Source organism: Taudactylus pleione, unplaced genomic scaffold, assembly GCF_031769625.1.
Source record: "Taudactylus pleione unplaced genomic scaffold, aTauple2 ptg000166l, whole genome shotgun sequence".
Lineage (NCBI taxonomy): Eukaryota > Metazoa > Chordata > Amphibia > Anura > Myobatrachidae > Taudactylus > Taudactylus pleione.
The window spans coordinates 479,176-493,098 of NW_028284568.1; the positions used below are offsets into that span (position 1 = coordinate 479,176).

Here is a 13,923-nt window from a genome sequence, read left to right on the forward strand (position 1 = left end):
GTCCACATAGATTCTAAGTGCCCGGACCACATCCAAGGAAGCCTCACCAGCCGAAAGATCAGGTGACTGAAAAGCTGGCACAACAAGTTCCTGATTAATGTGGAACTTTGAAACCACTTTGGGCAAAAACTCAGGACGCGTGCGGAGCACTGCCCTGTCCTGGTGAAAAATCAGAAAAGGAGGGCGACAGGAAAGCGCCCCCCAATTCTGAAACCCTCCTGGCCGAAGCAATTGCCAGGAGAAAAATGGTCTTAAACGTCAGCCACTTGAGCTCCACCGACTCAAGCGGCTCAAAAGGAGGACCCTGCAAGACCCTCAGTACCACCGTCAAGTCCCACGGAGCCACCGGAGGCACGAAGGGAGGCTGGATCCTGAGAACACCTTGGAAAAAGGTGTAAACATCTGGCAGTGTAGCAATCCGTCGCTGAAACCACACGGACAAAGCAGACACATGAACCTTCAGAGAGGCCAGGCGTAAGCCGAGGTCCAAACCCGATTGAAGAAATTCCAAGATTCTGGAAACCCGGAACACCTGCGGATCATAGTTTCTGGATTCACACCATTGAAAATAAGTGCGCCACACCCTGTGGTAAATCCGCGCGGAGGCAGGCTTGCGTGCCCTAAGCATGGTACCAATCACTGAACTGGAGAAACCCCTAGACCTCAAGACGGCTGTCTCAAGAGCCACGCCGTCAAAGACAGCCGACCCAGATCCGGGTAGAGGCAGGGCCCCTGAGACAACAGGTCCCGACGCTGAGGAAGAAGGTACGGAGCGTCGATGGAGAGGCACCTCAGATCGGAGTACCAAGGACGTCTGGGCCACGCCGGAGCCACCAGCACGAGCGTGCCGCCGTCCTGCTTGAATTTCCGCAGAACCCGAGGAAGTAAGGATATCGGAGGAAACAGATACGTCAGGTGAAACGTCCATTTCACCGACAGAGCGTCTACCAGACAGGCGCCTGCGTCTCTTGTCCTTGACCCGTAAACGGGCAACTTGTGATTGTGACGGGAGGCCATCAAGTCCAGCTCCGGCAGCCCCCACCTGTCCACGAGTAGCTGAAACACCTCTGGGTGAAGCGGCCATTCCCCGGGATGCACATCGTGACGGCTGAGGAAGTCCGCCTCCCAATTGAGGACTCCGGGAATGAAGACTGCCGAGATCGCTGGAACGTGACACTCCGCCCAAGCAAGAATGCGAGACACCTCCGACATTGCTGCCCGACTGCGAGTTCCCCCTTGGTGGTTGATGTACGCCACCGTGGTGGCGTTGTCGGACTGCACCTGAACCGCCCTTCCGTGAAGAGCGGGGCCGGACGACTGCAGGGCCCTGTACACAGCCCGCAGTTCCAGGATGTTGATGGGGAGAAGTGCTTCTTCCGCGGACCAACGACCCTGAAGCGATAATGAGCCGGTCACTGCCCCCCAACCCCGAAGACTGGCATCCGTCGTGAGCAGGACCCAGTCCGGGATCCAAAAGGGGCGCCCCTCGACCAGATGCACCGTCTGAAGCCACCAAGCCAAAGACTGCCGAACCTCCGCGGACAACACCAGCATCTGAGAGCGGATCCGGTGAGGTAACCCGTTCCATTCCGATAGAATCAGCCCCTGCAGGGGCCGGGAATGGAACTGGGCAAATTCCACCATGTCGAATGTCGACACCATGGACCCCAGAACTCTCATAGCTGAATGGACCGACAGGCGGCAACTGCTCAGGCAACTGTGTATCCGCAGCTGCAGGGAGGAGACCTTCTCTGGAGTCAGGAAAATCCGCTGCTGACGAGAATCCAGCAGGGCTCCCAAATGAACCATCCGCTGTGATGGAATCAGGGAGGACTTCTTCCAGTTTATCAACCACCCGTGTGCTTGAAGACAAGCAATGGTCAGGTGGAGATGTCGAAGAAGCACCTCCGGGGAGCTCGCCAGCAGCAGAAGATCGTCCAGGTACGGCAACAGACGTAGACCCTGACCCCGAAGGTGGGCAGCCATAACCGCCATCACCTTGGTGAACACCCTCGGAGACGTGGAAAGGCCAAAAGGCAACGCCCGAAATTGGTAGTGATGGTTCAGGATAGCAAACCTCAGATACCGCTGATGTGCCGGTGCTATGGGCACATGGAGATAGGCGTCCTGGATATCGAGGGAGACCATATAATCCCCGGGTTCCATCGCCAGAATGATGGAACGTAACGTTTCCATCCTGAACCTGGGAACTCTGAGGTATCTGTTCAGAGACTTCACATTCAGGATAGGGCGATGAGAACCATTGGGTTTCTGTACCAGAAACAGAGTAGAATAGTACCCCGTCCCGCGCTGAGACTGCGGAACGGGAACAATGACCCCTGCTTGTAGCAAGGATTCTATAGCTATCTGAATCTGACCAGCTTTGGTCTTGTCCAGAGAAGGACTCGTACAGAAAAACTGGTGGGGCGGCCTGAACCGAAAAGACAGGGCGTACCCCTGAGAGACTACTTCTCGAACCCAGGCATCCGTGGTGGTATTGTGCCAACACTGGGCGAATTGGAGAAGTCGGCCTCCCACTCTGGGGTCCCCCAGAGAGAGGCCCGTCCCATCAGGCAGCAGGCTTATTCTCCTGCTTGGAAGAAGGGCGCCGAGCACTCCATGCCTGCTTCTTGGGCTTGGGTGCGGCCTTGGTCGCCGAATGTCTCGGGAAGGACTGGCCCTTGGCCTTACCCTGAACCCGAAAGGACCGAAAGGCAGAGCTCCTCACTTTAGTCGGCGCAGAGGCCGAAGGGAGAAAAGCCGACTTGGACTTAGCCAAAGTATCCACTATTCTGTCCAAATCCGGACCAAATAGTAAATCACCATTAAAAGGCAAGGCCTCCAGACCCTTTTTTGAATCTGCATCAGCCCTCCAGGACCTCAGCCACAGGGAGCGCCGAGCAGATACCGCTGCAGCCGACACCCTAGAAGTGAGCAGGCTGGCATCCAAAGACGCTTCCCCAATATAGGAAGCTGCATCCCGCATCTGTCCCACTAACGCTCTCTGGATATCCGGAGCCTCATCAGGAAAGGTATCCTCCAAGGCATTGGCCCATGCCTCAATGGCTTTAGCCACCCAGGAGATAGCCATGGACGGGCGAATAAATGGACTTTAAACAAGTCTCCACCTTCCTGTCCGTGGGATCCTTCAAAGAGGAGATAGACGGCAATGGCAACGTCGCGCTTTTGATCAAGCGGGTAACGTGGGAATCCACCGCCGGCGGAGTTTCCCATTTCCTGCAATGAGCTTCAGGAAAAGGATAGTTCGCCGCCAACCTCTTCTGTGGATGGAACCTCTTACTAGGTAATTGCCAGGCCGCCGCCATATGATCCGATAATTGATCAGACAGGGGGAACACAGTTGAGGTCACCTTGGCCTTTTTAAAATTAGGAAACTTCGACCTAGGAGCCGGCGCATCATCCTCAACATGTAGGATAGCCCGCACCGCCCTAACTAAGGCTGGAACATTAATGGAGGACTTAGCTTCCACCTCCTGCCCCATGACATCACAGTCAGAGTCCTCATGGATTTCTCCATCATCTGAGGACACTTCCGAGTCCGACAACTGCGCAGCTAGTGAACTCACAACCGGACGTTTAGACACCCTTGGTGGCACATCACCTTGCAACATAGACTGAAACGCCGAGGATGAAGCCGCCAGACTCTGTACGGAGCTGGATAGAACATCCACCCAAGGCGGAGGAGCCGTCGGAGCAACACTCTGCAAAGGCACTACAGACTGACACGTCCCTGGGGAAGACTGCACATACACAGGCAGTCCCGAGTAAGGACCCACAGTCTGGGCCCCGGGGGAAGACCGCAACATTTGTGGAACCCTCGGGGAATGGGGGATGGTGGGCTGCGGTAACGCCCTAGAAGGGACCGCTGATGGGACCGATAACCGGTCTGCAATAGACGCCAGCACCTGTGAAAACATCGCCCAAGGAGGGTCCTGTGATACAGGGGGGTTGGAGGGGCCCGGTACCAGCTGGCACCGCCCGCACAGACCATCCTGAGATAAGTCCTCCCCATCAACTCCAGCAGCACAGCGTCTGCAGGAAAATAGCACAGGAGCCACAGAGCGCTCAGTCTCCTCATCCGACATGATACCGTAAATACACAAGAAATAGGTATCACCAGAGGAATTACGGTTTTAACACCCGCGCACTCACCAGTATGCGAAACAACAGCCCAGATATGGTACTGTGTAGCACACAACAGTATGTGACTGACCCCACAAATACGTGTTTTATATATGTGAGGGTCTCAGAAAAACACCCTTCCCCCACACACCTGCCGGGCCGTAGGAGAAGGAAAGGGATAGTTATAAGCTGACAGTAAGGAGAATAAGTCACAGACAGGCAGCACTAGCAATAGTCACATACAATGCAGAAAAGTTATACTCACTGCACCTTCCGCTACAATCAACCGCCCAGATTCAGTGTCTGGGAGGGCTATAGCGCTGTGTACACTGTCCTTTAGCAGGGGAGAGGTACACAGGGGGACCGGTCCACTTGATACCGCCTGGGAGTCTGCGATGTGCCAGTAAAGATGGCCGCCGGAGACCTCAGAGGAGGAGTGGCCGTAAGATAAGAGCAGCTCAGCGACGCCAGACTGCTTGTTGAAAGGCGCGCTGAGCTGAGGGGAGGAGCCGCTAGACAGGGAAGGCTGCCTCCCCTGGCTAGCAATTAACTCCCGGGTTGCCGGTCCCGCTACCAGCCTGATACCCTGGTGGTCTAGCGTACACGCGGGGTATTCCTCAATTGAGGGGGAGCCCGCCGCCGCCGCTAGCGCCTCCGGTCTGTCCCCAGAGACCGGAGGCTCCTGACTGCATTGAAGTATCCGCGGGCCGCCGCACGCGGCGACCCGCGGCTTACCTGATCCCCGTCGCGTCCGGCAGCAGTCAAGGGAGTCCCCAGAGCCCGGCTAGTACAGGCTCTGGGGTCCCGCCGCGATCCCCAGAGCTGTACTGGCGTCGCGGCGCCAGCGGGGAGAAGGAGCGGCAGCGTGGACGTCCTAAAGGACAGTCTGATGCTGCCGCTCTAAAAGTGTAAAAAAAGAAGAAAAAAATAAAAAATTTCTCTTTTAAAATAAAGCTTAGGGGCTGCTCCTGCAGCCCCACTGCGACAGGGTGACCCGACTCCGGCCGGGCACCAACTAAAACTGAGGTGCCTGTGGCCGGGGCGGGGTATAGAGGAGGACGGACCCAAGTGCATCCTGGGAGCAGCAAAGCTTTAACTGCGTGGTGCCCGTGGATCCAGATCCAGCTATACCCCAAGGTCAACCCTGTGGACCCCCTATGGACCCTGAAGTAGAAACTATGTTTTCGCTCCCATATTGAATACCCCTGTTAGTGTTGCTGGCATGGCAGGGTTTATCTGCCTACAATACAGAAAGCCTTTAATAGCATACAAACCACTTAGGTGTTATCTAGTGGCAATATAAAGAAACTGCTTTATATACAAATCTGCAGAGAAAGGCTCCATAGTGTGCAATGGTGTCTCCGACAAGCAGTAGTTACACACTCACGATTGTGCATGTTGTATTACCAGGTAAGATAATGTCACGTGTGCCAAGTATTTCCCACTCCCTCCATCTGTACCATTCCCGTCCAGAGAGATCCCATCAGAGGGAAGGAAAAGAGGAAATCCCGGAATGTCTTAAAGACTCAGAGTCAGACACCCTCCCAGATCCCACTGCACCTTCTTACAAAAGTGATCATAGACTTGATGATAGAATTTGCGTCATTACGCCGTGCCAGGCGGGGCCTGATGAGAGGACTCATAATGCGAACCACAACCCCAAGAGCAGGGTGGGTAAATTAGTGTCATCAGCTGCAAGTGTGGACAGCCATAAGCAGACGTGGGCCAGCTGTTGGTAGAGAAGCAGGTTTCTCCAGGAGAGCTTCACAGCCAAGCCAAATGCCTCCTTGGACCTTCCGAGGTCAGACTGGCTAGGTCCTTGTGCCAGGCCAGATCACATGCATTTAAGATGACAGACTCCTCCTAGGAAAGGGTCACACACACTGCAATCCTACTGACTGACCTGAGAATTTTATGATCGGCTCACTGTTCAGTTCATACATGATTACTTAAATTGGTAAGGAAACGGGCATTCGGTACCAAACAGTTATGGATGTCAGTGCCCTCTCACATTACGGTTATGTTGGTGCCAGATGCACAAGTGAATCTGCGCAATGGTTTGCTATGGTAAAGTGTGGCTACAACGAGCTCTATTGGATGAATAATATTGCTGCTTTCCATGTATGCAACAGACAGCGACTCACAATTCTCATCGGAGGTAGCAATAGTGGGAACATAAAATCATTTCTAAAAAGCCCTGTTGCTGGCATGTATCTAGTGGACACAACAGTATTAATCAGGAGTAGGAGGTGGTGCAGCTTCCACAATAAGTAAATGATTCTAATTATGGTGAGAAAAGAATAATGGTTCACTTGGGAGATCAGTAACAAAAAGCCAGAAGTTCCTCAAACTCGTACATGTGTATTAGGAAAGTTACTAGTAATTCTCATTAAAGGTAAATGCTGACTATAGTGTAGCTCTGGGTGTGAATAGGACACTCACTTTAGACGGTCCAAAAACTAAGTATTGTTCTTTGCAAGACAGAGGAACCTGCAAATGTCAGAATCTGGTGGAAGAGACAGAAGAGCCCCCTCCCCCCTTACCTGCGGGTGGTAGACGCTGAGCGACTTCACTTTGTGTAATGGTAATAACACCTTCAATAAGAAGATCTTGTGCTCTTCCTTTAATGGTAAGGCAAATCCATTAATTATACTGGAAAACAAAAGTAACAGAATTACTTATCTCTCCGTGTAACAAGTTATCTCATCACCAGTTATGCCGCGTATCCACTACACCATATAAATGAACGCTAACACCATTGTTTATCATCCGCAATATCATGCCGTGGATATGCCGTCAACTACCAGCGTCGTTGACGTCGTCGTTCAACGCCCAAACCTGCTGTCCAAACTAACGTTATTGTCAGGTTGTGCAGGTTCATGAAGGAGGGAGCCGGCACTGAGTGACATAACGTCAGGTTGTACATGTTGGGGGATGAGGGAGGGAGCCGGCACTGAGTGACATAACGTCAGGTTGTACATGTTGGGGGATGAGGGAGGGAGCCGGCACTGAGTGACATAACGTCAGGTTGTACATGTTGGGGGATGAGGGAGGGAGCCGGCACTGAGTGGCATAACGTCAGGTTGTACATGTTGGGGGATGAGGGAGGGAGCCGGCACTGAGTGACATAACGTCAGGTTGTACATGTTGGGGGATGAGGGAGGGAGCCGGCACTGAGTGACATTGTTCAGTGTGGACACAACATCCACTGCACAATATAATGAACGGTAACGATGTCGTTATCGTTCCTTAATCGTGTAGTGCAGGGGCCAAACTCCGTCCTCGAGAGGTACTAACTTCACAGTTTTTCCAAACCACCTAGCTGGTGCACAGGTGTAGTCATTACTCACTGACATTTAAAAAGATCCACAGGTAGCGCTAATTATTACACTTGTAATTCTGTGAGGAGACCTGGGAAGCATGCACTGTTGGTAAGCTCTCGAGGACCAGGGTTGGCTACCCCTGGTGTAGTTTCTATGTGGCTTTAGTCCCATTTCAATATCTGCTGTGCGTGAAGGCACAATATCACAGCAGAAGCCATACCAAACAGAGGGCTCTACCAGCCTGTGGTATATTGAGGGTTACAGTACACAGCTCATAATGTCCCAAACCCTTAACCATTACAAGGCTGCCTATGCAATGCCAAAGAGTCTGTACTATATGCCCAACAGCGTTCCTCCCAGTTACACCAAGTGACAATATTACAGGTCAGCTGAGGAGATGCACTGGAGACCCACACTGGGACAGCAACTGGCTGTATGCATTCTTAGGTGGCAAAAACTTAAAGAAAAAAGTCAACAAATATAACACCAACCTTCCAAGGATTTCCAAAAGCTCCGCTATGCCGTTGTGGTGTTCAGTTTCATAAATAAACCTGAAGGAATACAAGAGAACAAAGCAAAATATTATAATTATTGGTATGAACAGCCAGAAAAAGGTCTTATATACAGTGTATCCGGAAAGTATTCACAGCGCTTCACTTTTACCACATTTTGTTATATTACAGCCTTATTGCAAAATGGAATAAATTATTTTTGTCCTCAAAATTCTACACACAATACCCCATAATGACAATGTGTAAGAAGTTTTTCTGAGATTTTTGCAAATTTAATAAACAAAAAAACTAAGAAATCACATGTACATAAGTATTCATGGCCTTTGCTCAGTACTTTGTAGATGCACCTTTGACAGCAATTACAGCCTCAAGTCTTTTTGAATATGATGCCACAAGCTTGGCACACCTATCTTTGGGCAGCTTCGCCCATTCCTCTTTGCAGCACCTCTCAAGCTCCATCAGGTTGGATAGGAAGCGTCGGTGTACAGCCATTTTCAGATCTCTCCAGAGATATTCAATCGGATTCAAGTCTGGGCTCTGGCTGGGCCACTCAAGGACATTCACAGAGCTGTCCTGAAGCCTTTCCTTTCATATCTTGGCTGTGTGCTTAGGGTCATTGTCCTGCTGAAAGTGAACCGTCGCCCCAGTCTGAGGTCAAGAGCGCTCTGGAGCAGGTTTTCATCCAGGATGGCTCTGTACATTGCGGCATTAATCTTTCCCTCTATCCTGACTAGTCTCCCAGTTCCTTCCACTGAAAAACATCCCCACAAAATGATGCTGCCACCTCCATGCTTCACTGTAGGGATGGTATTGGCCTGGTGATGAGCAGTGCCTGGTTTCCTCAAAACATAACGCCTAGTATTCACACCAAAGAGTTCAATCTTTGTCTCATCAGACCCAAGAATTTTGTTTCTCATGGTCTGAGAGTCCCTCAGGTGCATTTTGGCAAACTCCAGGCGGGCTGCCATGTGCTTTTTACTAAGGAGTGGCTTCCATCTGGCCACTGTACCATGCAGACCTGATTGGTGGATTGCTGCAGAGATTGTTGTCATTCTGGAAGGGTTCTCCTCTCTCCACAGAGGAATGCTGTAGCTCTGACAGAGTGACCATCAGGTTCTTGGTCACCTCCCTGACTAGGACCCTTCTCCCCCGATCGCTCAGTTTAGACGGCCGGCCAACTCTAGGAAGAGTCCTGGTGGTTCCGAACTTCTTCCATTTACGGATGATGGAGCCCACTGTGCTCATTGGGACCTTCATAGCAGCAGATATCTTTCTGTAGCCTTCCCCAGATCTGTGAGGTCTACAGACAATTCCTTGGACTTCATGCTTGGTTTGTGCTCTGACATGCACTGTCACATGTGGGACCTTATATAGACAGGTGTATGCCTTTCAAAATCATGTCCAATCTACTGAATTTACCACAGGTGGACTCCAAATAAGCTGTAGGAGGGATGATCAGTGGAAACAGGATGCACCTGAGCTCAATTTGGAGCTTCATGGCAAAGGCTGTGAATACTTATGTACATGTGATTTCAAAAGCTGCATACACATATACACACACACACACACACACACAACGATTGAGTTAATGACGATTTTAGTAAACTATTTTCTACCTTGAAAAAATTAACTAAAATCGTTTACTAAAGTTGTTCATTTACTATGTTCATTTAAATGTAATGAACGATTTTTATTAACTACAAACGATTTTTGCATATTTACTTAATGAAAATCGTTGAGTTGACAAGTCTGACTGAACTACAAACTACAAACGTGAACGCGCATGAATAATAATCGTTCATCGTTTGACTCAGAAAGTGAACGATTTTTTCAAACGATTATCGTTCAAAAATCTTTGTGTGTATGCACCTTTCGTTTTTTTGTTTTTTTACTGAATTTGCAAAAACCACAAAAAAAACAACTTTTACACGTTGTCATTATGGGGTATTGTGTGTAGAACTTTGAGGACAAAAATTAATTGATTCCATTTTAGAATAAGGCTGTAACATAACAAAATGTGGAAAAAGTGAAGCATTGTGAATACTTTCCGGATGCACTGTATGATAAAAGATAAACAAGTGTTTCAATGATTGGAGTGCATGTTCCTATAGTGAGAAGACTATGAATTAAGAAAGGAAAAATGGTTACTGAAAGTGCTGTGTTCCAATAGACCGAAAGGATCTGGTGATGTCATTAATAGCGCAGGAGAGAGATAACAAGAGATATGGTAAGAACTTACCTTTGTTATCTCTGTTTCTACGAAGTCCATAGGGTCTACAGGGTTGACCTTGGGGTATAGCTGGATCTGGATCCACGGGCATCACGCAGTTAAAGCTTTGCTGCTCCCAGGATGCACCTGGGTCCGTCCTCCTCTATACCCCGCCCCCGAGCCACAGAACCCCAGTTGGTAAGCAGCCAAGGCCAGAGGAGGAGACTAAACAGAGAGAAGGAAGACTGGAACACACAAAAAACAATACTCACAGAAATGGGAGATGGACAACCGGTGACCAGCCACTCAGCCCATTTGAAGCCAGGTACGTCAGGACGGGTGCCCTGTGGACCCTATGGACTTCGTAGAAACAGAGATAACAAAAGGTAAGTTCTTACCATATCTCTTGTTTTCTACTTCAGGGTTCATAGGGGGTCCACAGGGTTGACATTGGGGATGTCCCAAAGCAGTTCAACTAAGGGCGGGGACGCTCCTGTGCTGAAAGGAGCACCCGGCGCCCAAAGGATGCATCCTGAGAGGCGAAGGTGTCAAACGCATAAAACCTCAAAAACGTATGAATTGAAGACCAAGTGGCCACCATACAGAGCTGAACAGCAGAGGCGCCACGTCTAGCAGCCCAAGAGGGACCCACAGAACGAGTGGAATGAGCCTTAATAGAGGCTGGCACAGGTAAACCCTCCTGTGCATAAGCCTCACAAATAACGGAACAAAGCCAACGGGCTAACGTTTGTTTGTTGGCAGGCCAACCCCTCCTGTGAAAACCAAAGAGGACAAACCATGAATCAGACTTTCTAACCGAAGGAGTCCGGTCCACATAGATTCTAAGCGCCCGGACTACATCTAAGGAAACCTCACCAGCTGAAAGATCAGGTGACTGAAAAGCTGTTGCAACAAGTTCCTGATTGATGTGGAACTTTGAGACCACATTAGGCAAAAACTCAGGACGAGTGCGGAGCACCGCTCTGTCCTGGTGAAAAATCAGAAAAGGGGGGCGACAGGAAAGCGCCCCCAATTCTGACACCCTCCTGGCAGAAGCAATTGCCAGGAGAAAAAAGGTCTTAAACGTTAACCACTTGAGTTCCACCGACTCAAGAGGCTCAAAAGGAGGACCCTGCAGGACCCGTAGTACCACCGCCAAGTCCCAAGGAGCCACAGGAGGCACGAAGGGAGGCTGGATCCTGAGAACACCCTGAAAAAAGGTGCGAACATCTGGTAGCGTAGCAATCAGTCGTTGGAACCACACGGACAAAGCGGACACATGAACCTTCAGAAAGGCAAGGAATAAGCCGAGGTCCAAACCTGATTGAAGAAATTCCAAGATCCTAGAAACTCGGAACACCTGAGGATCATAGCTTCTGGACTCACACCACTGAAAGTAAGTGCGCCACACCCTGTGGTAAATCTGTGCGGAAGCAGGCTTGCGTGCCCTGAGCATGGTACCAATGACCGAACTGGAGAAACCCCGAGGCCTCAAGACGGCTGTCTCAAGAGCCACGCAGTCAAAGACAGCCGACCCAGATCCGGGTAAAGGCAGGGCCCCTGAGACAACAGGTCCCGACGCTGAGGAAGAAGGTACGGAGCGTCGATGGAGAGGCTCCTCAGATCGGAGTACCAAGGATGTCTGGGCCACGCCGGAGCCACCAGCACGAGTGTGCCGCCGTCCTACTTGAATTTCCGCAGGACCCGAGGAAGTAGGGATATCGGAGGAAACAGGTACGCCAGGAGAAATGTCCATTTCACCGACAGCGCGTCTACCAGACATGCGCCTGCGTCTCTTGTCCTTGACCCGTAAACGGGCAACTTGTGATTGTGACGGGAGGCCATCAAGTCCAGCTCCGGCAGCCCCCATCTGTCCACGAGTAGCTGAAACACCTCTGGGTGAAGCGACCATTCCCCGGGATGCACGTCGTGACGGCTGAGGAAGACTGCCCCCCAATTGAGGACTCCGGGGATGAAGACCGCCGAGATCGCTGGAATGTGGCACTCCGCCCAAGCAAGGATGCGACACACCTCCGACATCGCTGCACGACTGCGAGTTCCTCCTTGGTGGTTGATATATGCCACCGTGGTGGAGTTGTCAGACTGCACCTGAACTGCCCTTCCGTAAAGAGCGGGGCCGGACGACTGCAGGGCCCTGTATACTGCCCGCAGTTCCAGGATGTTGATGGGGAGAAGAGCTTCTTCCGCAGACCAACGACCCTGAAGCAACAATGAGCCGGTCACTGCCCCCCAACCCCGGAGACTGGCATCCGTCGTGAGCAGGACCCAGTCCGGGATCCAAAAGGGGCGCCCCTCGACCAGATGAGCTGTCTGAAGCCACCAAGCCAAAGACTGCCGAACCTCCGAGGACAACACCAGCATCTGCAGGGGCCGGGAATGGAACTGGGCAGATTCCACCATGTCGAATGTCGACACCATGGACCCCAGAACTCTCATAGCCGAATGGACCGACAGGCGGCAACTGCTCAGACAACTGCGTATCCGCAGCTGTAGGGAGACCTTCTCCGGAGTCAGGAAGATCCTTTGCTGAAGAGAATCCAGCAGGGCTCCCAAATGAACCAACTGTTGTGATGGAATCAGGGAGGACTTTCTCCAATTTATCAACCACCTGTGCGTTTGCAGGCAAGCGATCGTCAGGTGGAGATGTTGAAGCAGTACCTCCGGGGAGCTCGCCAGCAACAGGAGGTCGTCTAGATACGGCAGCAGCCGTACATTCTGGTTCCGAAGATGTGCGGCCATAACTGCCATAACTTTTGTGAATACCCTCGGTGCCGTGGAGAGGCCAAAGGGTAGCGCCCGGAACTGATAATGATGCTGAAGGATAGCGAACCTCAGATACCGCTGATGCGAAGGTGCTATCGGAACATGGAAGTAAGCGTCCTGGATATCCAGGGACACCATGTAATCCCCAGGTGCCATCGCCAGAATGATGGAACGTAACGTTTCCATCCTGAATTTGGGAACCCTGAGAAATTTGTTCAGAGACTTCAAATTGAGGATAGGGCGATGAGAACCATTGGGTTTCTGCACCAGAAATAGAGTAGAATAGTACCCTGTCCCTCGTTGTGATTGAGGAACGGGAACAATGACCACTGCTATCAGCAAGGACTCTATAGCCTCCTGAATCTGTAAAGCCTTGGTCTTGTCCTGAGAAGGACTCGTGCAGAAAAACTGGTGGGGAGTTCTGTGCCGAAAAGACAGGGCGTACCCCTGGGAGACCACTTCTCGAACCCAGGCATCCGTGGTGGTATTGTGCCAGCACTGGGCAAATTGAAGAAGTCGGCCTCCCACTCTGGGGTCCCCCAGAGGGAGGCCCGTCCCATCAGGCAGAAGGTTTATCTTCCTGCTTGGAAGAAGGGCGTCTGGCACTCCAGGCCTGCTTCTTGGGCTTAGAAGCGGCCTTGGTCGCCGACGGCCTCGGGAAGGACTGACCTTTTGCCTTGCCTTGAACCCGAAAGGACCGAAAGGCAGAGCTACGTACCTTGGTAGGTGCAGAAGCCGAAGGGAGTAAGGCTGACTTAGACTTAAGCCAGAGTATCCACTATTTTGTCCAAGTCTGGACCAAAAAGCAACTCTCCATTAAAAGGTAAGGCCTCCAGGCCCTTTTTGGAGTCTGCGTCAGCTCTCCAAGACCGCAGCCACAAGGACAGACGTGCCGACACAGATGCAGCCGACACCCTAGAGGTCAGCAAGCTCGCATCCAAAGATGCTTCCC

At 51.3% G+C, this 13,923-nt stretch overlaps 1 protein-coding gene across 3 annotated transcripts in view; it reads right to left on the reverse strand.

The window, feature by feature from the left end:
• PPP2R5C (protein phosphatase 2 regulatory subunit B'gamma) overlaps window positions 1-13,923 on the reverse strand; it is a 165,358-nt gene that overhangs the window by 35,125 nt on the left and 116,310 nt on the right. For all 3 annotated transcript variants that reach the window (XM_088475208.1, XM_088475210.1, XM_088475209.1), the window contains 2 exons: window positions 7,958-8,017; window positions 6,687-6,795 (listed from right to left, as the gene is read on the reverse strand). In XM_088475208.1, coding sequence (XP_088331334.1) covers window positions 6,687-6,795; window positions 7,958-8,017 — 169 coding nt within the window. The remainder of the gene's footprint in view (window positions 1-6,686; window positions 6,796-7,957; window positions 8,018-13,923) is intronic.